Raw genomic sequence first — 22,539 nt, forward strand, 5'->3', positions numbered from 1 at the left:
AAAAATAAATGTATGTTGAAATTAAAAATTATTAAATACAAAAATTGGTTTAAAAAAAAATAAAGATATAGGTCTATGTATTTCATATTAAATAACTGTACTGTATTTGAATTTTGAAGGGATCTATAGAAAATAGTTATCCTATTGTATAAAAATACTCATTTTGAGGGATCACTATGATAATTGACAGCACCGTAAGACTCTGGTTTTGAAAGACCCGCTAAACGAGCAAGAAGGTTTAGCTAACAGCCTAAAAAAACCCACTCTATGTAAAAATCATAGCGACAGCACAGCGCCATCGAACTTTTTTTTTTTCCGATAGAAGAAGATGGAGTGTGTAGTCCCATTCCGGCGATGCTTCTGTCTCAATTCGCCGGAGATACGCCACCGCATCGTCAACCACAGCCGTCGCCATCTCCATATCTCTATCACCTCCTCCTCTTTCGCATCAGGTCGTCATTTCGTTTCCTCTTCTCTCTTGTTTGTTTCTTCTTCATCAACCCAGCTTTATAGTCTTACTCGCTCCTTTGGTCAATTCCAGGGCTTTGGCCTCTCTCTGATAAGAAGAATCGATTTCTTTCTCCACTCGCGCAGAGAAGCTTCTTGCATCGCCGTACGGGCTCCGTCGAGCACCTTCCTCTTTCCATGGTTAGTTCTCAGAAATTTTCGGTATACTCATTTCGTAGAAATCTGGAATTGTGAAATTATTAGGTGACATGGGTTCGTTTGGTTGCTTTCATTGATTTAGTCTTTATTTGTATGCGGCTGATGCTGCTCCTATGGTGTGGAATGTTTTGGATAAGGTTGCAGAAACAAATTTGGATAAGGTTGATTTAGTCTAAGATTGTATTGTTCACGTATTGTCATTGTTTTAGAACTCGTCTGTGATTGGCAACTCGGAAGAAGAAGTGGAGGAAGAAGAGGATGATGATGCAGACTGGGAGTCAGAATTTCTTGGGGAGATTGATCCGTTGGATATACAACCTCCAAAGAAGAGGAAAAAGCAGAAGAATTCGAAAGCCCTCGACGACACTGAAGGGATGGATTGGTGTGTCAGGGCAAGGAAAATTGCGCTTAAGTCGATTGAGGCAAGAGGATTGTCTTCTAGAATGGCAGAGATGTTGCCTCTTAAGAAGAAGAAAAAGAAAAGGAGCAAGAAAGTAATTGTAAACAAGAAAGAAAAGGTCAAAAGTAAAAGTGTTCCCGAAGATGATTTTGATACAGATGAAGAAGATTTGGATATTGAAGATGGACCGGTGGAGGATAAGATGGGGGATTTGCGGAAGAGAGTTAGTTCATTAGCTGGTGGAATGTTTGAGGAGAAGAAGGAGAAGATGAAGGAGCAATTAGCTCAGAGGCTATCCCAGTTTTCAGGACCTTCTGATCGTATGAAGGAAATCAACCTGAACAAAGCTATAATAGAAGCGCAGACTGCTGAGGAGGTACTGGAAGTAACAGCTGAGACTATCATGGCTGTTGCCAAAGGTTTAAGTCCATCGCCATTGTCTCCCCTAAACATTGCTACTGCACTCCACCGAATTGCCAAGAATATGGAGAAAGTTTCGATGATGAGAACTCGTAGGCTTGCATTTGCTCGGCAAAGAGAGATGTCAATGCTTGTTGCTCTTGCAATGACATGTCTACCAGAATGTTCAGCTCAAGGAATCTCAAATATTTCTTGGGCATTGTCCAAAATAGGGGGTGAATTGCTTTACTTGACAGAGATGGATAGAGTTGCAGAAGTTGCCACATCAAAGGTTGGGGATTTCAATTCTCAGAATGTTGCTAATATTGCAGGGGCGTTTGCTTCCATGCGGCATTCTGCTCCAGAACTCTTTGCTGAGTTGTCAAAGAGGGCTTCCACTATTGTCATTACCTTTAAGGGCCAAGAGATTGCTCAACTATTGTGGTCATTTGCCTCACTTTATGAGCCAGCTGATTCTTTGCTAGAATCTTTGGATAGTTCTTTTAAAGGCTGTGACCAGTTCAAGTGCTGCTTAACAAAAGAAATGGCAAACCATGATGAGGTAGCAGACGTTGAAGTAAGCAATGGTGCTTCAGGATCTCCAGCACTTAGCTTTAACAGGGACCAGCTTGGAAACATAGCATGGTCTTATGCTGTTCTTGGGCAAGTTGAGCGACCTTTCTTTGCCAATATATGGAATACTTTGACCAGCTTGGTGGAGCAAAGGCTTTCAGAACAGTATAGGGAAGACGTCATGTTTGCTTCTCAGGTGTATCTTGTAAATCAGTGCTTGAAGCTTGAGTGCCCCCACCTTCAGTTGTCTCTTTGTCATGGACTCGAAGAGAAAATAACCCGTGCAGGAAAAACCAAAAGGTTCAATCAGAAAATAACCTCATCTTTTCAGAAAGAAGTTGGACGCCTTCTAATCAGTACAGGGCTTGATTGGGCTAAAGAACATGATGTGGATGGTTACACTGTGGATGTTGCTCTGGTCGAGAAGAAAGTTGCTTTAGAAATCGACGGGCCAACTCATTTCTCAAGAAACTCTGGTAAGTGCCATCACCTATATCTTAATTTATCTTGGTGTCTGGAGGAGCCAATCCAAACTCAATGGTCATTTCGACTCTTGTCTTCTGCAGGACTACCATTAGGGCATACAATGCTGAAGCGGCGATATGTTGCTGCTGCTGGATGGAAAGTGGTATCTTTGTCTCTTCAAGAGGTGGGTCTAAAATGTCAAAAACTAATATAATTGAGTTACTAGAATAAGAAATTGTCTCCATACAATAGTTAAAACGAAAAAGCTCACTTGTTCTTGCATAATTGATAGATAATGTTTGCTCATCTCAGTCCCGAGTATACACTGAACATGTGTTGAATTTGCTTTTATTATTTTTAGTGGGAAGAACATGAAGGCAGCCACGAACAGCTAGAATATTTGAGGGAGATTCTCAAAGGCTGCATATAGAGAAGACAGTAACAAAACATGTAACTCATTGTCATTTTAATTAATTGCTCTTTTCCCTTATGTATATAGTTAAGATTCTTATAGTGTATTGAGAATTTATGTTTAGAGCAACAAACATAATTGAAACCCATTTAAGTTATACAGTCTTCATTACAAATTTCTGCCAAGATAGTGTTTTAGTTATTTCCTATGCAACAGGAATCTAGAAAACATACATAAAAGCAAACAGTACATATTGAAATACTAGTGCTTGATCTGGGACAACATGGTCCTGACATCTTTGCTGTTTGGCCTCTGTTTTGGATCATCCAAAGTACAGTAACAAGCGATTTTCAGAACCAGAAGCATCTGTTCATCGAATCCTTGTCCCAACAAAGTTGGATCAATCGCAACACTTGGATTCTCTGATGTGATTATATTCCTCATCCACTTTATCAGACTCATCTCATCAGTATGCTGAAAGAACTCATCTGAAGGAAGCTTCCCAATCACCAGAACTCCAAGAATCACTCCAAAACTATAGATATCACATTTATCTGTGAACTTGATAGTTTGATGATACTCTGGTGCTATGTATCCCACAGTACCTGCTACATTTGAGAGTGTAAGGTGTGTGGCTGCATCAGGCATTGACTTTGCCAGCCCGAAATCTGCAATTCTGGCTTCCATGTCATCATCGAGAAGAACATTTGCTGGCTTTAAGTCTCTGTGAATGATTCTTGGCTTATGATCCATGTGAAGGTACTCAAGTCCTGCGGCTATACCTAGAGCAATCTTGTGCCTTGCTGGCCACATTAGCTCTTTTTGTCCAGCTAACACCTCAGTCAGTATATCTTGCAAACTCCCATTCTTCATGTATTCGTAAACGAGGAAGTGGCACTCAGGTCTTGACACATGTGCTAACAAGGGGAGAAGATTCCGATGCCGGATTTGGCCAACTGTATTGATCTCTGATCTAATTTGCCTCATTTTCTTGTTCATAAACTTGGAATCTTCATCTGCAAGTTCATTGGCGTCTTTGGATGGTTGGATCACTTTCTTCACGGCGATGAGCTTCCCGTTGCTTCCAGGTAGTTCCGCTTTGAAAACTTCTCCACAACCACCTTTCCCAATGACCTCGAGAGAAGCTATCGCTTCTTCGTCCTCCAAGAAAGCTAAATCTTCAGCTTTCTTGATCAATGGGCTGAAGATGGAAGGACCTGATGGTTTTCCTGATCCTTTTATCGCTGCAACAATCAATTTAAACATCACCGAGAAGACAAACCCAGAGATTGTCCCGCCTATGGCTCCAACGACAAACCCTAAGATCCATGCCGCTACTTTCTTCTTCTTGCTCTTCTTCTTCTTCTTCTTCTTCTCCTCAGGTTTTGGTGCTCCCTTTGGAGCTTTCGATGTAGTAGTGTTGTTGGACTTCTTCGTGGAATTTGAAGATGGAGTTTCAGCAAGAATGTGTCTTGTATGGCGTGGAGTTGTCTGAAGCTTGATTTTGCTCATAACCGGAACAGAACCTTCCAAATGCCGGTTACCGGAGAAATCAAAGAACCGGAGAGTGTGGAACGGCACAATTGGTTTTGGGATCTTGCCTGAGAAGAGATTGTTTGCAACAGAGAGATTCTCTAGGTTGCGTAGATTCTTCAAGAAATTCAAGTTCCCGGAGAACTTGTTGGAAGAAAGATCAAGGATTCGAAGACGGCTCAAACTAGAAAAGTTTCCCGGAATCTGACCGGAAAATCTATTGTTTCTAAGATCAAGGACTTCAAGTTGCTTACAGCTTAAGATACCAACCGGAACAGCATTGACCAACTGGTTATTAGATAAAGTAAGTTCCTTTAGCTCCGACAACCTTCCGATCACCGGAGAGATAGCCCCCGTCAAGCTTCTTGATCGGTATACAAGCCTCGTGACACGGAGAACGTATTCTCCCGTGGCGGCTGAGCGCCTTCTCTCGCAGGAAACTCCTCGACGACCGCAAGGGTTGACATCATTGGACGTAAAACGTTGACCGTTGACTCCGAGCTCTGTTTCGATGACCTGAAGAGCTTTGAAATCTGAGGAATCGATATCGAGCAACTCAAGAGAGGAGACGAACGAAGAAGAGAGAAGAAAAAAGGAGAGGGCGGTGAAGAGTAGAGGCCGGAGAAAGAGATCGGCGTTTCCCGTGGGAACAGCCATTTTTTGATTAGAGAAAGTTTCTTCTTTGTGGATGTTGTCGGAGTCTACACACACTCTGGCTATTTATGGTCAGCAACTGACACTAATCTGTACAAAAAATATTTACGTGTTCTACGGTATTGTTTTTTATTCTTTCTAAAATTTGATATTAATGTCACAAAATATAGTCTTTTATGTTAAATTTAAATATTTAATAATAATTAGACATATCAATGTTAGACTAAAATTAATATTCTGTAAAATTTATTCCTTCCGTTTCAAAATATAAGATGTTTTAGAGAAGTTTTTTTGTTTCATAATATAAGATGTTTTCAAGTTTTTATGCAATTTTTAGATTAGTTTAGTATTTTATATTATGCAGTATGGTTTCTGATTGGTTTAACTTATTAAAAGTAAATATTTCTTAATTTGCATGCTTTAATTAAAACATCCTATATTTTGAAACGTAGGGAATATGATATATTTGATTGAATTCTTACGTATGAGAGTTACTTAGAAAACTACATTTATGATATATGTTTATAATAAATTAATAATTGTCCTGAAATGCGAAATTGGAGTACTCGTACCGTGTGGATCAGTGGATTTGGGTATTTTTCCAGGAAATAGCAAGTTGCAATTGCAATATAGCGATTAATCTGTAATTGACTTGACTATGTAAAGTGTTGATAAGTCAAAGTCGACTCTGTGGGGTTCCATAGCGTGAGCCACACCGTTCCCTACACGTTAGAAAAATTAGTATCAAATTCAATGTTAGCTATGTTCCACACCTTTCGTTATATTTCACTTTCAGTCACTCTCTTTGGCGTTTTGTGTCCATTTGTTCGTTGTCTGTTTTAAGATTCCATCCTGGTGAGTGTGAAATAAGTCGAAACAGCAGGCTGCTCTTTTGTTTAAAAAGAGATAACTACGTAAGTGAAGGTATAATTAAGAATAACAATGTTACCAGTACCACCAAATTATTGTTAATTTAAAATATTTGCTCTTTATTTATGAAATTATATGTTATGTGAAAATTTTTCTAGTTTCTGTTCATCAATGTTCCACAAAACTAAATTTTAAATAGAAAACCCGATTTTTTTTACCGTTTTATAACCAATCAAATCAATGAATATATTATTAATATAATATTTTAATGTTAAATAGTTTTACACTTTATTTGGAGGACATCCAGACGGATAAAAAGCAGTTTACCTTTTTCTCGTCAGTCTACGTTCCGTGCTCTCCAAATGGTAAAAGAAATAATTTAGTGCGATGTGTTTGTACAGCTCTTCACTTAGCTACCTATCTAAATAATATATCTCGTATTAGCTTGTTTGAGCTAATCTTGTTCTTCGGTTGTAAAAGAAAAAGAAAAAAAAATGTCAAATAGCTCTATCCCCTGTTTTAGAAATCGCTAGGCGCTAGTCGGGCGGTCGGGATGGGTCTAGCGACTAGCGAGAAAATCGGAGATTAAACGAGGATTAATCGGGGACTAGTTTTTGGGTTATTTTATTAAATTAATAGTAAACTAAAAATATATAGTACTAAATATATGTATAATTGTGTTTATGTGAAAAGAAAAATATCAAATAAATTATAAAGCTATAGTGTTGTCTTTAAAATTACGGTAAAAACATAAAAACGTAGTATTAAGAAAAAAATAATGATTTGAATTAAAAGTTTATACATTAGTTATTGTAAAACATCATAAACTCTTAATTTAAATGTTTAAATAACAGAAATATATATATTTGATTTATATTTGGCTCCAAAAATAATCGGTATATACAAAATTATGTGAGAATTAATCAGATTAGACGGTATAATTAGATAATGGATGCTAGACAGTGATTAGTCATTAATCAATATGAAAAGATGGACGTAGCAATTTTACGGGCGTAATCGGTGATAAAGCGAAGATTAAAAGAACAAAAGCTGTATCAACCACTCAAGGCTCAAATGTTTCAAACCGAGCTGATCCGGTGAATCCAACTAAACCAAACAGTATCTATTTGTGGGAATTAATCGGATTAGAGGGTATAATCCAACTAAGCAAACCAGTTTTCGTTCACCTTCTCTCTCATTCTTGACTTTTGCGGAAGCAGAAAGAATCTTGTCGCCGAAGCGATTCTTCTCGGAGACCTGTTCCAAAAGCAAGTGAGATAACTGTAAAATTGAGAAAAATCGGAAAACAATGGAGAACCGAGATGATCTTAACTCGATTCTCCCGTACCTTCCACTTGTAAGTCGTTCTTCGTCGCTGTATTGGCCGCCGCGAGTGGTGGAGGCCCTGAAGGCAATGTCTGAAGGACCATCTCACAGCCGAGTTGACTCAGGAGAGGTTCTACGGCAAGCAATTACCGATATGAGAAGATCATTATCTTTTTCAACTCTCGAACCTTCTGCTTCTCATGGCTACGCTCTTCTCTTTGACGAAGTGATTTTTGTTTTTCTATATATAACTTTTGTTGATTGCTTTTTAGATTTGAGTGTATCTTAAACAAATCAAATTCTGGTAATTGCAGCTGGTTGGTGGGAAAGAATCAAAGAGATGGTTTGATGAGATTATCCCGGCGTTGGCAAAGTTACTCCTTAAGTTTCCATCTCTATTGGAAGAGCATTACCATAGTGCTGATAGTATCGTTAGTGGAATCGAAACAGGTCTACGTTTGTTAGATTCCCAAAAATCTGGCATAGTTTTCCTCTGCCAGGTATTGATGCAAAGTGATATAATCTAATCCTACATTAAACAAAAGATTGCTTAATCCTACAATCTTATGTGTTCGTACAAAGATAATGACGTGGTGTTGTTGAAGATATAGTGTGTGTGTGTATCTCTCTGGATTATTGCTTTTTCTTACGTGTCCATTCCACAATCAATATTGCAGGAGTTGATTGGAGCTCTTCTTGCCTGTTCATTCTTTTGTTTGTTTCCGGATGATAATAGAGGTGCAAAACACCTTCCAGTCATCAACTTTGATCATTTGTTTGCGTATGTGATCTCTCGCTTTCTCTTCTTAACTTTTGCTAAAGAATTAGGCCTACATTAGTCTTGTCCGGAAGAAATGCAGAATATTGTGTCAGTCATTTGGTTTAAGTGATTAGTGATCAAGCAAGTATTATGAAAGAAAGGGAATTTTAATATGTATTTCACTGACAATCATACTCGAGAGTCAGAGTCTAAAGGAATCATATCATGTAGAGATCGCTTATGGGATTCAGTCTCCATTGAGAGTTCAGTTATTAGACTTGGTTTAGCTTGTTGAGAAAAAAAAACACGTACGTCTATGATTCATTAGCTATCATATGTCATGTCAAGATTTTTATTTTTCTTATCTAAGAATTTACTTGTGCTTCTGTCTAGCGTGCATTCTGTAAATTTCATTTGGAGTCTTAGATTCTATGTACACGCAGTCCCACATCAGACTTTCCCTTGCTTGTCAGGACCCTTTATGAAAGTTATAGTGAAAGTCAAGAAAGCAAGATAAGGTGTATTATGCATTACTTTGAAAGGTTTGGCTCCTGCGTGCCTATTGGTACTGTTTCATTTGAACGCAAGATTCTTCCAGCTGAATACCACAATTCTTCAACCACTGCTCCTGACGCTGATTTCTGGAGCAAGTCTGAGTTTTCCCTTTGTGCTTTTAAGGTGACAGATATTGGGTTGTGGATTTCGGTACCTTGTACCACTGAATCTGCAAATGCTTGTACATTACTTTTTACCGACAGCTTTATTGTTACAGGTTCACTCTTTTGGGTTAATTGAAGATCAACCTGACAATGCTCTGGAAGTGGACTTTGCGAACAAGTATCTCGGAGGTGGTTCCCTGAGTAGGGGGTGCGTACAGGTTTGAGATTCATATTAGATTTTAGATTTCAGAAGCATGCATCATCCTTGAGTTCATTTTCGTTGTTCAAAAGATCTATTGTAAATCAATGGTTTAGGATTTTTCATTGATTTCTAACTGGATTCTTCTGCAGGAAGAGATACGCTTCATGATCAACCCTGAATTAATCGCTGGCATGCTTTTCTTGCCCCGAATGGATGACAATGAAGCTATAGAAGTAGTTGGTATAGAAAGATTTTCATGTTACACAGGGTGAGATTTTGATAGTTTTGTAGCATTGATCTGTGTTTACTTAATATTGGCTGATTACTGATTAGTCTCTGTACTTTGATACGTATATGGATCAATAGACTCGTTTCAGAGTATTTGTACAGATCCTGATTGAGACACGTTGAAAAATAGTGAAAGAAGTGTCTAAATTATTGCTTATTTTGTAGGTATGCATCGTAAATAAGAGTAAGAATTATGTATTACTGACTTAGAAATGGCAGATAGTTGGCATCTAAATGATCCAATTGTCAATAAAGGTTAATATTTTTAGTTACTTTAAAGTCTATGATTTTTCTTTGCTGTAGCTATGCATCTTCGTTTCGGTTTGCTGGTGACTTCATTGACATAAAGGAAAAGGATCCTTTCCAAAGACGAAGAACCAGAATTGTTGCAATAGATGCATTATGTGCCCCGAAGATGAAACACTTTAAAGAGATTTGCCTTTTACGGTATGTGAAACCTTCTTTTGGGCATTCGTAGGTTCTTCAGACAATCCACAGTTTGTGTCGATACAACATTTTGAAGTTCTGCTGATATGTTCCCTCTATGCTCTTTCATTTTTCTTTACACTTGAATTCTAATGGCTGCTTCTCTCCCTCTCTTTCCGCTTTTTCCAGGGATATTAATAAGGCTCTATGTGGCTTTTTAAATTGTAGCAAGTCTTGGCAGCACCAAAATATGGTCATAGATGAAGGAGATTCTGGTCTTCGACATACAGACACTAATACGGTTGGAATCAACCGACAAACTTTTAGTATCGTTTTCATTAGTAGCCAATTTAAATTAAGCTTCAGAAAAGTAAATGTTTAATACTCTTTTAGTTTTTCTCTACTGTTTCTGATGCAGTCACACGGAGCTTTACTAAATGATGTTGAAATGAGTAGAGAAAAGCCTGCTAACAACCTTGTCAGAGATTTTTATGTTGAAGGAGTTGATTGCATGGATCATGAAGATGATGGTGTCGCGACTGGGAGTTGGGGATGCGGTGTTTTTGGAGGAGACCTAGAGCTAAAGGCTACGATTCAATGGCTTGCTGCTTCCCAGGTACCTTTTTGCATCATCGGCTAAAATTGATGAAATTATAATTTTGCTGGATTGTACAAGTTGAGTGCCAATAGGAGATAAGAATAAAAACATAAAGATCATTTCTATCAGAAACAACAAACATAAAGAAGCCGAGTTTGTTTTGACTGTAAGAACACACTAAATTTTTCTAGAATGAAATTCAAATTTTCCAAAGATTCGGTTCGTATGATAAAAAATATATAGCGGCTTTCATTTGACGGTTCTTACTTAATTTGGTCATGGCTATTTTGCAGACTCGAAGGCCATTTATATTATACTACACGTTTGGAGTGGAGGCTCTCCAAAACTTAGATCAGGTAACATCCCTTGCTTTTTAAATCTCCACATTCTGGAACCTCTTTTTCAGTTTCCGCTTTTTCTCCTTAGATTTAAAAACGGACATTACTAAGAATTGAGTGTGTAGTGAGTAGATAAAGTATCCTAAAATTGTACTGATCAGGTCTTGGGTGAACATTAATTGATTTTGCAACTGATACCTACTCTAACAAGGACAGGTGACCAAGTGGATTCTTTCCCATAAATGGACTGTTGGAGATCTGTGGAACATGATGCTAGAATATTCTGCTCAAAGGCTCAACAAACAAACCAATCTTGGCTTCTTTTCTTGGCTACTTCCATCTTTAGCTACCACGAACAAGACTATCCAGCGGTCTTGACTCTGCAAATTCGCTTTCATTAACTTGTTTGATGCATCCTCATACTGTCTCTATGCATTTTACCACATGAATATGTAAAAAGTCATTTCACCAGTTCTTTATCCTCAAGCATAATTTGTTAGGTGCGATTGTCTTGCTAATTTATGGTTTTGGTCAAATGTTAGAATCAGTCTTTGTTTGAAGGAACTTTTTGTATTAACAGTTGAAATTTCAGGGTATCCTGAAATCTTCCGGGAAAAGTGTATGGTCACCAACATTTGTTGTCAGAGGACATGAATTTGACTCAGTCTCTCAGGAAAACGTGTTCCTGTTTGACTTTGGTGCCATCTGATATAAATAAAATCAAATGGGTTTCCTTTTCTTTTCAGCTACAATAGTCAACGGACTAAGTCATATAGTTGCAACATCAAATGTCCATTCCTTTAATCATTTGCAAACTTTTGTCTCCTACTTTTCAAATCTCTTTCAGGCAGTAAGGATGGAAAAGAGGGCAGATCTTAGGTCAATTCTTCAGTATTTGCCTCTTGTAGCTCAGTCTTCATCGCTAGTTTGGCCGCCTTCTGTTGAAGAAGAGCTCCAAACAATATCTAGAGGACCGAGTGATTCAAAGGTTAACTCGGGAGAAGCTCTTACCTTGCATATCAGGAATATGCGGAAATCCCTCTCCTTGAATGCTAATGATCTCACACCTTATGCGTTACAAGGGTATGCTCTTTTCTTTGACAAGGTAACAATTCTTCTGTCTTTAATCTACTTTCGTAGTTGTTTGTGTTATTTGATAAATTGTCTCTCTTAAGGTGAACACTTGGCGTGGAGCATTAGGAAAATGGTATTGGTAGGCACTCAAATTACTCACAAACAATTTTTTTCTTGTGATGCAGAAAATTTCCAGAGAAGAGTCAGCCAACTTTTTTGGTGCGGTGGTGCCTGCATTGTGTGGATTACTTCTCCAATTACCTTCCATGTTAGAAAAACATTATCAGAAGGCAGATCATGTTCTTGATGGTATTGCGTCCGGGCTTCGTCTATTAGGCCCTCAAGAAGCTGGAATTGTGTTACTTAGCCAGGTATCCTCTTTGAATCCAAACAAACAAACAAAAACATACACTGTGTTGCATTAAATAAAAGATGATATAGTAACGTTCTAGTAAGTTTTAGAGGTGAGGCTTGATTTTTACAACCAAGCTTCATTTCTTTCCTATTCTACTTAATTTTCCCCTTGCTATATTTTCTGCCTTCTGCAGGATTTGATTGCTGCTCTTCTTGCATGTTCATTCTTTTGTTTGTTCCCTGAATTTGATAGACGCTTAAAGAATCTTCAAGGAATCAACTTCGATGCATTGTTTTCGTATGTGGCTCCCTCATTATCCTTACAAACTTACGAGTTACAACCATATGCCCCAAACTCATTAATCCTAATTCTTGTGGTTTTTAAGGTTTCCATATATGCGTCAATGCACGAAGCAAGAAAACAAAATAAAGTGCCTTATCCATTACTTTAGAAGAATATGTCGATGTATGCCTACCGGCTTTGTTTCATTTGAGAGAAAAATTCTTCCGCTGGAATACCATCCTCACTTTGTTTCTTATCCTGAGGCTGATTCATGGGCTAATTCTGTCACCCCACTTTGCTCCATTGAGGTAACATAGAAACACTCAGACCAAGCCTTCTTCGCAGTTGAATCCATTTCTTTGGGATGATTCATGAGTATGCTTTAGGTTATTCTCCTCTTGATCCATTTTTTATTGGAGTAGGTTCACACCTCGGGAGCTGTAGAAGATCAACCAGGTGAAGCTCTTGAAGTGGATTTTGCAGATGAGTATTTTGGAGGACTTACTCTGAGTTATGATACTCTACAGGTCTGACTCTTACTCCCTTTTTTTTTTTTTCTCTTCTTTAAAACTCTACTATATCAGCTACTAAACTCTACTACTTATGTAGGAAGAAATAAGGTTTGTGATCAACCCAGAACTTATCGCCGGCATGATCTTTTTGCCTCGTATGGATGCAAATGAAGCAATTGAAATTGTGGGCGTTGAAAGATTTTCGTGCTATACTGGGTAAGTAGATGTTCTTTTTAGGATCTTTTTAGGTTAGATGCTAAACTTATTATAGGATCTTCACAAAATCTTAACTCATGGTCGCTCCATTCAGGTATGGACCTTCGTTCCAATATGCTGGCGATTACACAGACAAGAAGGATTTAGACACTTTCAAGAGGCGAAAAACGAGAGTCATAGCTATAGATGCCATGCCTGGCCCAGGAATGGGACAGTACAAACTTGATGCCCTCGTTAGGTAATCAAAACTTGCCTTTCAGCCAATTTATAATTCTGATTTCTTATATAGTTTGTGAAATTCTCAACTGCTCCTTTTGTTTATATAGAGAGGTTAACAAAGCTTTTACCGGCTACTTTCATCAATGTAAATATAAAATTGATGGATCTCTTAAGATCCCACTTAAGACGGACACTAACAATACTCAGCTTGAAGCATCATCTTCTGTAAGACCATCAAACTTGGATTTAGCATACTTTGTTAAGATTTTTTTCCTGACTTTTCCAATGTTCATTTATTTTTCCGCATAGAGGCAAGTTCCTCGTACATCAGATTCCGCGAACCAAGTTGTAGAAAGCTCTAAGAGATGGTGTATCGATCATGAAGAGAAGAAGATTGGTGTAGCTACAGGGAACTGGGGATGCGGTGTGTTTGGAGGTGATCCAGAACTAAAGGTCATGCTTCAGTGGCTTGCCATTTCACAGGTACTTCTTCTCTATTTTAATCAGTATATCTTGCAAAACCCAGTAAGCATATTCCACCATACTGTGATAACACTCTCGATCTACTTTCTAGTCGGGAAGGCCCTTCATGTCATACTACACATTTGGCCTCCAAGCCCTGCAAAATCTCAATCAGGTTATTAGAATCATAATTCATTAAACAATGATACCACTCTTTCTCCCATTTCAAAAACCTTAAATGCTGTATCTATGTTTCTTTTTTCAGGTGACCGAAAGGATCACTTTGGAAGAAATGACTGTAGGAGACCTATGGAAAAAGCTAGTTGAGTATTCTTCAGAACGGCTCAGCAGAAAAACATGGCTTGGCTTTTTCTCGTGGCTCATAACCTCACTGTCTACCTAAGTACCTAGAGGGCCAATTGAGCCAAAGTTATATTGTATGTTCTTTTCTGAATTATGTGAGATATATCCATGCGCCTGTGTCTGTTTCTGACATCTGAAGTCTAATAATACCCCAGTAAATAAAGCCTCTTACTATGTAATTTGTTTGTAATCCCGATCTTATATCTGCTTATAGTTTATACACACAACTGGTTTTATCAGCTTTCATTAAGTGTTCCTTTTCGGTGCAATACGGAAAATGTTATTCTAGTTTTACTCGGACATAATCAAACCAGTTGTGTGTTTCGGGCGACTATTCTTTATGTTAGTATGTGATAAACCTAGACAAAAACAAACATTTTCCGTATAAACAAAGGAACCATTATAAGGAATGAAATATATCAGCACAATCTTATAATAACACTCTCAGTCAACTTAACATTAAAACCCCACAAAAGAATAACACCTAGAAAAAAAAAGGACAAAAAATCCAAAAAACCATATCTTCCAATGCTTTGGAAAAAAGCTACTTGCATGGCATCCCATGGCAATAGAGATAAGAGTCCACAACCAAAACCAAACCAAAAAAACGGAGAGAAATTAGTATTTGACGGGATCTTTAGTTTACAGCCGGATCTCGAGATCCAGCTCTGTGACGGAGACCAGTGAGCTCCCCTCATTTGCCACTTGTACAGCCTCATGACAAGTCGTATCCTCGCATACCTCAGCCAATAAATTTAGTCCCTCGCAATCTTTAACTGGAACCGGAACTCGATTGGTTAACCTTCTCCTTGGAAGGTCAACAAATAAGCTCCTCTGCCTCTCTTCTTGTGCCTCGATAATAGTTTGAGATGTATCTAGTACGTCAGAGTCTCTCGTAACAACCGGAGCCGGAGTTGAAGATGGAGCACGATCTGGAGCCGGACCAAGAGCCATAGCCAGAGCTGGAGCTGGTTCCGGAGGAACGAGAGCAATATAAGCTTGCCTGGGGAGCGGATCGGAAGGACCAAATCTGAAACCTCTGGCCTCTCCTCAGCCTTTTAACGGGACTGAAGACGACCTTTCTCCACCCTGAAACCAAGACGTAGCTGGAAGTGGAACTCATATCCCATCTCCTAAGGTTAAGATCCCATGTTTGACAATTCAAACCCACCAAGGTAAAATCTAATTCTTTTTTAGTCTCTTTTCTGTGATGTTTGTCTACGATTTCCAACTCCTCCTCGTTCATAAAGTCCATATCCACTATGTCGTTCCAGGGAATCAAGAGACGTGCCTCGTGTTTGTTGACATCACTCTCTTTAAGAACCTTCTCCCTCATTATCATCTTCTCGTCCGTACCATTCTTTTCTCTCATTACGTTAACCAGCCATTCCGGCGTCCTACCTCTCTCTTGAAACACCGCCTCTCTTTCTCTAACCGGGGCCTTTCTTCTTCTGACAGGGGCCTTTCTTCTTCTTACCGTGTTGGAAATTACCATTTGTCCACGCCTCTTGGACTCTACATGGCACAAACTTGGAGAACAAGCATCACGATTAGGGTTTTGTTCAGGGTCTTGATTCTCACACCCATGAATCATCTTCTTTCGTTTGCCCGAGCTGCAAGAGATCATCGTTGTTCCTCTCTCTCTCTCTCTCTCTCTCTCTCTCTCTCTCTCTCTCTTGCTATCCTTCACTAGCATGATGAGCGTCGGTGGATGTTTCTCCTTTCTCCTCAAAATATCTAAAAGCTCTAACCATTCCCTCCGTGGCTAAAGATAGAATATCAAACGCTCTCTTCTCTCTTTTGTTGGTGCGGGATTTAGCACCCCCGACATACCAAACTAAACCAGAAAGAAAATTTGGTTATTTAATTGGGAATCCGGTTAAGTACTCAGTTAGGTCATTTAAGCCCACTTCGGATAGAAGAAGCCCAGCCTCGAGGGTGAAGAACCGACTTCCACTTCGCCTGGCGGCCGATCTAAGAGATAGAGTAACTTTCCTTATTTCAGTTCGTCTGATAAGGAAAGTTAATATATTGTGCGATTTATGAATATGTATAAAGGGGGAAAGACTTCTCCATTGTAAATCATCCATCATAGAATACAATTATTGAGTTCTCTTCTTGTCCTTAGCAATAGAAACCCTAGTTCTTAAAAGATCAATTCCTTTTCTTCTAACAATCAAAGCTTAGATTGATTTTCTAGAGGGTTTACTTTACTGAATTTGTTTTTCCCCATAAACAAATTCATTGTGGAAATCCAGTTTCTACAATTGGCGCCGTCTGTGGGGAACGCAAATCGTCTCTAAAAGTTACTCTCTAAGAAAGACAATCTTATCCGAAAAAGTTCTCTGAAAAGTCCACGATAATGACTTCACTCATCACCGAAGTCACCGGCGCGAACCGTACCTCCTCCAACACACCCGATGTCACGGGCATCGCACCTGCTCAAGACAACGTTGCAACACAGAGCGATGTATCAACCAGGCCGGCTACCGCCGTGTATGTTCGCCGCCTCGTCACCGAATCGAGGAACCTGACTGATGTCTCCTCCGAACTCCCAGTTGCGGCCAGATCTGAAGGGGAGACCAGCCAGGAAGCAGGGCGAACTCGCGAAGAGACAACCAACCGCGACACAGAGCTCTCCGATGAACAACCAGGCGAGGAAGATGCATGCGCCACGGAGCAGCGACTCCGCGCACACAACGGGAACCCCCTGTTCGCACCACGACAGCGGTCCAAAATCCGCAAGTCATCTCCTTGGAAGATTTCAAGATCCTGTTCGGCACCATGACGAAAGAGATCTACCAGATGATCTCCGAAACTAACCGTAGGGTCGACGCCGTCATAACTCAGATGACCCCACCGCAAATCTCTGCTGGACAGTCGCCAATACTCGGCACTGACGGTCTCACTCGTCCTCTCGACTTTTTGGACGTCCAATACGAGCGGAGGAATCCTCCCCCTCAGACGACATCGAGTATTCGACCAACAAACCCAAATTCACGTATGCACGAGAATTCGGCCGCCCCGGTCGCCCGCTTCACGAACGCGGGGTCTTGCCTCGAAATCAAAGAAATCAAGACGCAGATCAGCGGTATGAACACGCTTCTTCATCGGGCTATTAGCACGGCTCCAGAAATCGACAGGATTGTCGAAGTGACTCGGCAATCCCCTTTTACTCAACGGATCTTGCGGACAGCCATCCCAAACGTCAAGCTGAAACTCCCAACCTACCTGGGCGACAAAGACCCCGTCCAATTCATGATGTTCTTCATGACAACCATGACAAAGGCACGATTCACCGAAGAACAGAGGGATGTTTGGTTGTTGTCAGCTATTCGTCGATAGCCTCTCCGGCCCTGCCTTGGTGTGGTTCACAAGGCTCGAACCGAGTTCAGTCGATAACTTCGACCAGTTGTCTACGGCTTTTCTTAAGCATTATCGAATTCTCATCGAACGAGGCGTGACAAGCTCAGACCTTTGGGAGATGACCCAGGAACCCGACGAATCCATCGGCAGTTTCCTGAGCAGATTCAAGGAAAAGCTAACGCGCGTCACCGTCCCAGAGGATGCCGTAATGGCAGCCTTCAGATAGGGATTAATTCCCGGGTCACCACTACGAAAGGATCTTAACATACGGGAGCCCAAGGATCTCGACGACGCACTACATCGAGCCTCCAGATTCGCGCTCGACGAAGATGAAGACGCCCAGTTAGTCGCAAAAATAATCGGGCAACCGTCGCATCCCCCTAAGGCTAAAAGCCGGGATGAGCACCACGAACCTCGCAAGCATCACAACCCCCAAGATCGAAAAAGGGTGTCGTTCACGCAGTCTCTGAAGTGGAGGACCAAAACAAACAGCCATCCGACCCAAAGGAGCTGTACTGCGATTTCCACATGATCGCCGGCCACTCTACGCACGAATGCGTCCATCTGAAAATTTTTCTGTACGGAAAGTATCTTTCCGGCGAAGTCGAAGCCACCTTTCAGCCGAAAAGCATTCGTGGAGGCAGAGGTCGCCGAGGGGGATGGCGTGGTGGATGATCTAACGGCAGCCGTGGCGCCGGAGGAGGACGAGGCTACAACGGTCCGGCCAACGAAGTTCAACAGCTGGCTACCCAAGTACTGGCGAACCATCAAGAGGAGATGCTCCAGGCGGACGAGCTGCCTGGCCCACCCAAGCGACAGAGAGGGCAAAATCCCGAGCGGGCCAATTCTCCTGTCCGAGAACGAATAACCATGATACTTGGCCCACCAGAGGACAGCGCCGACTCCGTCCGCGCACTAAAGAAGAGGGCGTCAAGTTTGCAGCCTTCAGGCAGCCCCAAGCGAACCTCCACTCTGCTCGGACCCCATATCGTTTACTTCGGAAGACGCCAAGGGAATCCAACACCCCCCATTCGGACCCTTTAGTCATCGAAGCCTCCATGGGCGATTTCGACGTCGAACGAGTTTTGGTCGACATGGGGAGTACCGTCAATGTAATATGCTGGAAACGCTAGAAAAAATGGGTGTCACGCCGGAACAACTGGAACCCGAATCTCGAACATTGACGGGCTATGATGGGGTCGCCATACTTTTGATGGGCGACGTAAAGCTGCAGGTGCGAGCCGGCGGATTGTCCCGGAAGACCAAGTTCGCAGTCATCAACGCGCCTCCAGTCTACAACGCCATTTTGGGGGTACCGTGGATATACGTGATGCAGGCCGTACCATCGACCTATCACCTCTGCCTCAAATTCCCAACCACTACGGGAATCTGCACACTTTACGGTGACCAAAGGGTAGCCCGAACTTGCTATGTTATCGAGAAGAAGCAGAGGAAGACTGAAGATGCGTAGCAACTACATAGCAGGGACCATCTTACCGATCCCCATAAGCCGGAGAGAGATCGCCTCAAGTCTCCGGAGTGTCGAATCTTACTGGTGAACATCGATCCCTCCGACCCCTCACGAACTGTTGGCATCGATGCCGAACTGGAGGAGCACATAAAGTCAAAGCTGATCGCTTTTCTGCAATCTCGGTCTTCCACATTCGCCTGGTCAACCTAGGACATGATCGGGATAGACCCCGATGTTATCTGCCATAAGCTCAACGTCGATCCCACATTTAGACTAGTAAGGCAGAAACGACGACGCCTGGGTCCAGATCGGGCCAAAGCAGTTCAGGATGAGGTCGAGCGGCTGCTCAAAGCTGACCAGATAATGGAAGTCCAGTACCCTGACTGGCTGGCCAATCCAGTCGTGGTCAAAAGAAGAACAGTAAATGGAGGGTATGCGTGGATTTCACCGATCTCAACAAAGCTTGCCCCAAGGATAGTTTTCCTTTGCCACACATAGACCGTCTCGTCGAAGCCACGGCTGGAAACCAACTGCTCTCATTCATGGATGCCTTCTCAGGTTACAACCAGATCGCCATGAGTCCAACTGACCGCGAAAAAACGGCATTCATTACGGATAGGGGGACCTATTGTCATAAGGTCATGCCGTTCGGACTAAAGAACGCTGGAGCAACCTACCAACGGCTGGTAAACATGATGTTCGCTAGTTTGCTTGGAAGAACCATGGAAGTCTACATCGACGATATGCTGATTAAATCTTTGATCGCAGAGCAGCACATCGAGCATCTCGCTGAGTGTTTCGATATCTTGGATCATTTCCAGATGAAACTGAATCCAACGAAGTGTACATTCAGAGTCACTTCAGGCGAATTCTTGGGGTATATCGTCACTGAGCGGGGGATAGAGGCAAACCCTTAACAAATCGAAGCCATATTGGGACTGCCGTCGCCGACCAACAAGCGAGAAATGCAACGCCTGACCGGCCGCATTGCAGCTTTAAATCGCTTCATCGCTCGATCAACAGATAAATGCCTCCCTTTCTACCAACTCCTCCGCGGAAATAAGGATTTTCACTGGAACGAGGAATGCGAGGCCGCCTTCCGGCAATTGAAGGAGTACTTGACTTGCCACCCAGTATTAGTCAAACCAGAAAACGGCAAAACACTGTACCTCTACGTTTCGGTCTCCAGTTCGGCTGTCAGCGGCGTGTTGGTTCGAGACGACCGCGGGGATCAAAAACCTATCTTCTATACGAGTAAAGCACTCAACGATGTGGAGTCACGATACCCCACGCTGGAGAAGCTCGCACTCGCAGTGATCATCGCCGCGCGGAAGCTCCGACCCTATTTCCAGTCACATTCCGTCGTCGTGTTAACCGATCAGCCACTCCGAACTATCCTCAAAGCCCCCTCCAATCCGGGCGCGTGGCGAAAAGGGCAGTCGATCTAAGTGAGTATGACATCGAATACCGCTCCCGTCCATGCTTGAAGTCGCAAGTCCTGGCCGACTTCATCACCGAGCTATCTCCTGACCTCGACGACCCCAATCCTAGGGAAGAGCATTGGACAATGTTCGTCGATGGTTCGTCGACGAATGAAGGATCCGGAGTGGGACTCATTCTCCGGTCCCCCACCGGTGAAGTTCTCGAGCAAGCATTAAAACTCAACTTCAGAGCATCAAATAACGAAACGGAGTACGAGGCCGTCCTTGTGGGGCTTCGGTTAGCACGAGGACTCGGAGTGACACATTTGCAAGTCTTCTGTGACTCCCAGCTCGTAGTCAGCCAATTCAGTGGAGAGTTCGACGCCAAAAATAAGCGAATGGGGGCGTATCGGCAGTTGGTCCGAGCACTGTCCGGGGAATTCACGTCTTTTTCTCTCATGAAGGTCCCACGGAACAAAAAAGCGTCAGCCGACGCCCTCGCAGCCTTGGCAAACAGCTCCGACCCTGATTTACGGCGCACCATCCCGATCGAATGCATCGACGCTCCCAGCATCGAGCCCGACAATCAGATAGCAGTAATCAACGACGACTCAGTTCCGATGGAGGTCAACGAACCAGTAGAGGATCTGACGGACGTCACGAAGCCTCCGGACGACTGGCAAATTGAGATCAAACTCTATATCTCCGACGGCGTCGTCCCACCAGACCGATGGGCAGCCCGACGCTTAAAGGCTCGAAGTGCCAGATACATCCTCTTGGACGGGGAATTATTCCGCCGAAGCGCATCCGGAGTTTTCCTTACCTGCGTCACTCGGGACGAGGCCGAGCGAATCATGATGGAGGTGCACAAAGGCGAAGGTGACAACCATTCTGGCGGACGCGCACTCGCCCTCAAAATAAAAAAGGATGGACACTATTGGCCGACCATGATGGCCGACTGCGAAGCCTTCGCGGCAAAGTGCGAAGCCTGTCAGCGCCACGGACCAATGCGGCACATCACGCCCGAACTGCTAAACACCGTGACAGCTCCATATCCTTTCATGCGTTGGGCCTTGGACGCTATAGGTCCTCTGCCGGCGTCAAAATCCAAGAAATACGTCCTGGTGCTGACCGATTTTTTCACCAAATGGGTCGAAGCAGAGTCCTTCACAAGGATCCAATCCTTGGACGTAACCAATTTCATATGGAAGAACATTATATGTCGGCATGGACTTCCATACGAGATTGTCACCGATAACAGCACACGATTCACCTCGATGATCACCAGACGTTTTCTGACGAAGTGGCAAATCCGCCTCAGCACTTTGACTCCCTGATACCCGCAAGGAAATGGACAAGCTGAGGCCACTAATAAGTCGATCGTCGACGGACTAAAAAAAAGACTTGGTCGAAGAAAGGGGGCGTGGGCAGACCACCTTGATGGCGTATTGTGGTCCTATCGACAACCCCGCGGCGGAGTACGGGACAATCCCCTTTTTCCCTTGCATATGGTCTTGAGGCACTCGCCCCTGCCGAAGCAGGAGTCCCGACACTCCGATGTACCATGATGGTTGGCAATCCCGAACTTAACAACAGGATGCTGATTGACCACAACGATCTTGCCGAAATGCTGCGCGATCAAGCCCTAGTCCGAGTACAGCACTACCAAGATGCAGCGGCTCGATATTATAACAAGACTGTTCGTCAGCGGCGTTTCAACGAAGGTGATCTGGTTCTACGGGAAGTTTTCAAGAACATCAAAGAAGTCAATACCGGTAAACTCGGCGCTCGGTGGGAGGGTCCATACCTCGTATCCAAGGCAGTTCGCCCAAGCGTCTACGAACTTGTAACCATGGTCGGAGAACAGATCAAAAACTCGTGGAACGCAACCCACTTGAAGCGTTATTACTGCTAAGTCGTCTTCACGACCCTAACTAGGAGTTTTCGGGAATCCGAACTCCATTCGTCTTTCCTTTGTAATACGAATTATGGTTGGCTTGATCCCCATTTCGGGGTACGTAGGCAATTCCTTGTCTTTTTCAAGATTAAGTGAATGCAACTAAGATATTAATAAAGTCTTTGTTTCGAATACACTTCGATCGGCAGTATGCCAAATTACGCTGAAAGTCGTTTGGATTAATTTCCATTACACTATGTCTACCATCGTTATTTTCAAGTATAAATAGAAAACTTCCATTGAATAATTCGGATAATACGAGTGAGCAAATT

General features: G+C 42.4%; 6 protein-coding genes and 1 pseudogene across 15 annotated transcripts; 5 read left to right on the forward strand and 2 right to left on the reverse strand.

Moving 5' to 3' along the window:
• The first annotated feature begins 97 nt into the window (after positions 1 to 97).
• Positions 98 to 3,090, forward strand: LOC109124661 (RAP domain-containing protein, chloroplastic). The gene is made up of 5 exons (XM_087456883.1): positions 98 to 452; positions 542 to 648; positions 876 to 2,514; positions 2,605 to 2,687; positions 2,865 to 3,090. The coding sequence occupies exons 1-5, from the start codon at positions 329 to 331 to the stop codon at positions 2,931 to 2,933; spliced, it is 2,022 nt and encodes a 673-aa protein (XP_087313009.1). The 5' UTR covers positions 98 to 328; the 3' UTR covers positions 2,934 to 3,090.
• LOC104700277 (leucine-rich repeat receptor-like serine/threonine/tyrosine-protein kinase SOBIR1) lies at positions 3,035 to 5,340 on the reverse strand. The gene has a single exon (XM_010415766.2). The coding sequence runs from the start codon at positions 5,103 to 5,105 to the stop codon at positions 3,177 to 3,179; it is 1,929 nt and encodes a 642-aa protein (XP_010414068.1). The 5' UTR covers positions 5,106 to 5,340; the 3' UTR covers positions 3,035 to 3,176.
• Positions 5,341 to 6,944: 1,604 nt separating this feature from the next.
• Positions 6,945 to 11,314, forward strand: LOC104700280 (poly(ADP-ribose) glycohydrolase 1). 9 transcript variants are annotated; one of them, XR_015561021.1, is made up of 12 exons: positions 6,980 to 7,524; positions 7,613 to 7,798; positions 7,976 to 8,079; positions 8,532 to 8,736; positions 8,831 to 8,935; positions 9,069 to 9,187; positions 9,286 to 9,372; positions 9,511 to 9,654; positions 9,823 to 9,934; positions 10,052 to 10,249; positions 10,525 to 10,587; positions 10,786 to 11,314. XR_015561021.1 is itself a non-coding variant. In XM_010415771.3 (11 exons), the coding sequence occupies exons 1-11, from the start codon at positions 7,282 to 7,284 to the stop codon at positions 10,945 to 10,947; spliced, it is 1,641 nt and encodes a 546-aa protein (XP_010414073.2). In that variant the 5' UTR covers positions 6,945 to 7,281; the 3' UTR covers positions 10,948 to 11,213. The 9 variants fall into 9 exon arrangements, 3 of the variants coding, with proteins under 3 accessions (XP_010414073.2, XP_010414074.2, XP_087313013.1); XR_015561023.1 differs by having other exon boundaries at positions 7,030 to 7,524; positions 8,831 to 8,925; positions 10,786 to 11,213; XM_010415771.3 differs by lacking the exon at positions 9,286 to 9,372 and having other exon boundaries at positions 6,945 to 7,524; positions 10,786 to 11,213.
• LOC104700279 (putative poly(ADP-ribose) glycohydrolase 2) lies at positions 11,294 to 14,291 on the forward strand. Of its 2 annotated transcripts, XM_087456884.1 has the most exons (11): positions 11,294 to 11,674; positions 11,829 to 12,014; positions 12,192 to 12,295; positions 12,384 to 12,588; positions 12,703 to 12,807; positions 12,890 to 13,008; positions 13,103 to 13,246; positions 13,335 to 13,452; positions 13,537 to 13,710; positions 13,802 to 13,864; positions 13,955 to 14,291. In XM_087456884.1, the coding sequence occupies exons 1-11, from the start codon at positions 11,294 to 11,296 to the stop codon at positions 14,090 to 14,092; spliced, it is 1,737 nt and encodes a 578-aa protein (XP_087313010.1). In that variant the 3' UTR covers positions 14,093 to 14,291. The 2 variants fall into 2 exon arrangements, with proteins under 2 accessions (XP_087313010.1, XP_087313012.1); XM_087456886.1 differs by lacking the exon at positions 12,192 to 12,295 and having other exon boundaries at positions 11,330 to 11,674.
• A 292-nt stretch (positions 14,292 to 14,583) lies between these two features.
• LOC104704302 (B3 domain-containing protein At2g31862-like) lies at positions 14,584 to 15,589 on the reverse strand (annotated as a pseudogene).
• A 2,967-nt stretch (positions 15,590 to 18,556) lies between these two features.
• LOC147940820 (uncharacterized) lies at positions 18,557 to 18,889 on the forward strand. The gene has a single exon (XM_087458283.1). It carries the CDS (start codon positions 18,557 to 18,559, stop codon positions 18,887 to 18,889), a length of 333 nt encoding a protein of 110 aa, XP_087314409.1.
• Positions 18,890 to 21,877: 2,988 nt separating this feature from the next.
• On the forward strand, positions 21,878 to 22,225 carry LOC147940821 (uncharacterized). Its single transcript, XM_087458284.1, has one exon. It carries the CDS (start codon positions 21,878 to 21,880, stop codon positions 22,223 to 22,225), a length of 348 nt encoding a protein of 115 aa, XP_087314410.1.
• Positions 22,226 to 22,539: the final 314 nt, after the last annotated feature.

Source organism: Camelina sativa, chromosome 7 (genome assembly GCF_030686135.1).
Source record: "Camelina sativa cultivar CO46 ecotype springtype chromosome 7, ASM3068613v1".
Classification (NCBI taxonomy): Eukaryota; Viridiplantae; Streptophyta; class Magnoliopsida; order Brassicales; family Brassicaceae; genus Camelina; species Camelina sativa.

Bases quoted from the DNA above. Each gene is read 5' to 3' on its own strand.
- LOC147940821 (XM_087458284.1), top strand. From the start codon at position 21,878: ATGGTTGGCAATCCCGAACTTAACAACAGGATGCTGATTGACCACAAC.
- LOC104700280 (XM_010415771.3), top strand. From the start codon at position 7,282: ATGGAGAACCGAGATGATCTTAACTCGATTCTCCCGTACCTTCCACTT. The intron at 9,655-9,822 runs GTATGTGAAACC...CGCTTTTTCCAG, and splicing joins AAAGAGATTTGCCTTTTACG to GGATATTAATAAGGCTCTAT. The intron at 10,250-10,524 runs GTACCTTTTTGC...GCTATTTTGCAG, and splicing joins AATGGCTTGCTGCTTCCCAG to ACTCGAAGGCCATTTATATT.
- LOC109124661 (XM_087456883.1), top strand. From the start codon at position 329: ATGGAGTGTGTAGTCCCATTCCGGCGATGCTTCTGTCTCAATTCGCCG. The intron at 453-541 runs GTCGTCATTTCG...GGTCAATTCCAG, and splicing joins CTCCTCCTCTTTCGCATCAG to GGCTTTGGCCTCTCTCTGAT. The intron at 2,515-2,604 runs GTAAGTGCCATC...TGTCTTCTGCAG, and splicing joins TCATTTCTCAAGAAACTCTG to GACTACCATTAGGGCATACA.
- LOC147940820 (XM_087458283.1), top strand. From the start codon at position 18,557: ATGGGTGTCACGCCGGAACAACTGGAACCCGAATCTCGAACATTGACG.
- LOC104700279 (XM_087456884.1), top strand. From the start codon at position 11,294: ATGGGTTTCCTTTTCTTTTCAGCTACAATAGTCAACGGACTAAGTCAT. The intron at 12,589-12,702 runs GTAACATAGAAA...TTATTGGAGTAG, and splicing joins CCCCACTTTGCTCCATTGAG to GTTCACACCTCGGGAGCTGT. The intron at 13,865-13,954 runs GTTATTAGAATC...TTCTTTTTTCAG, and splicing joins CCCTGCAAAATCTCAATCAG to GTGACCGAAAGGATCACTTT.
- LOC104700277 (XM_010415766.2), bottom strand. From the start codon at position 5,105: ATGGCTGTTCCCACGGGAAACGCCGATCTCTTTCTCCGGCCTCTACTC.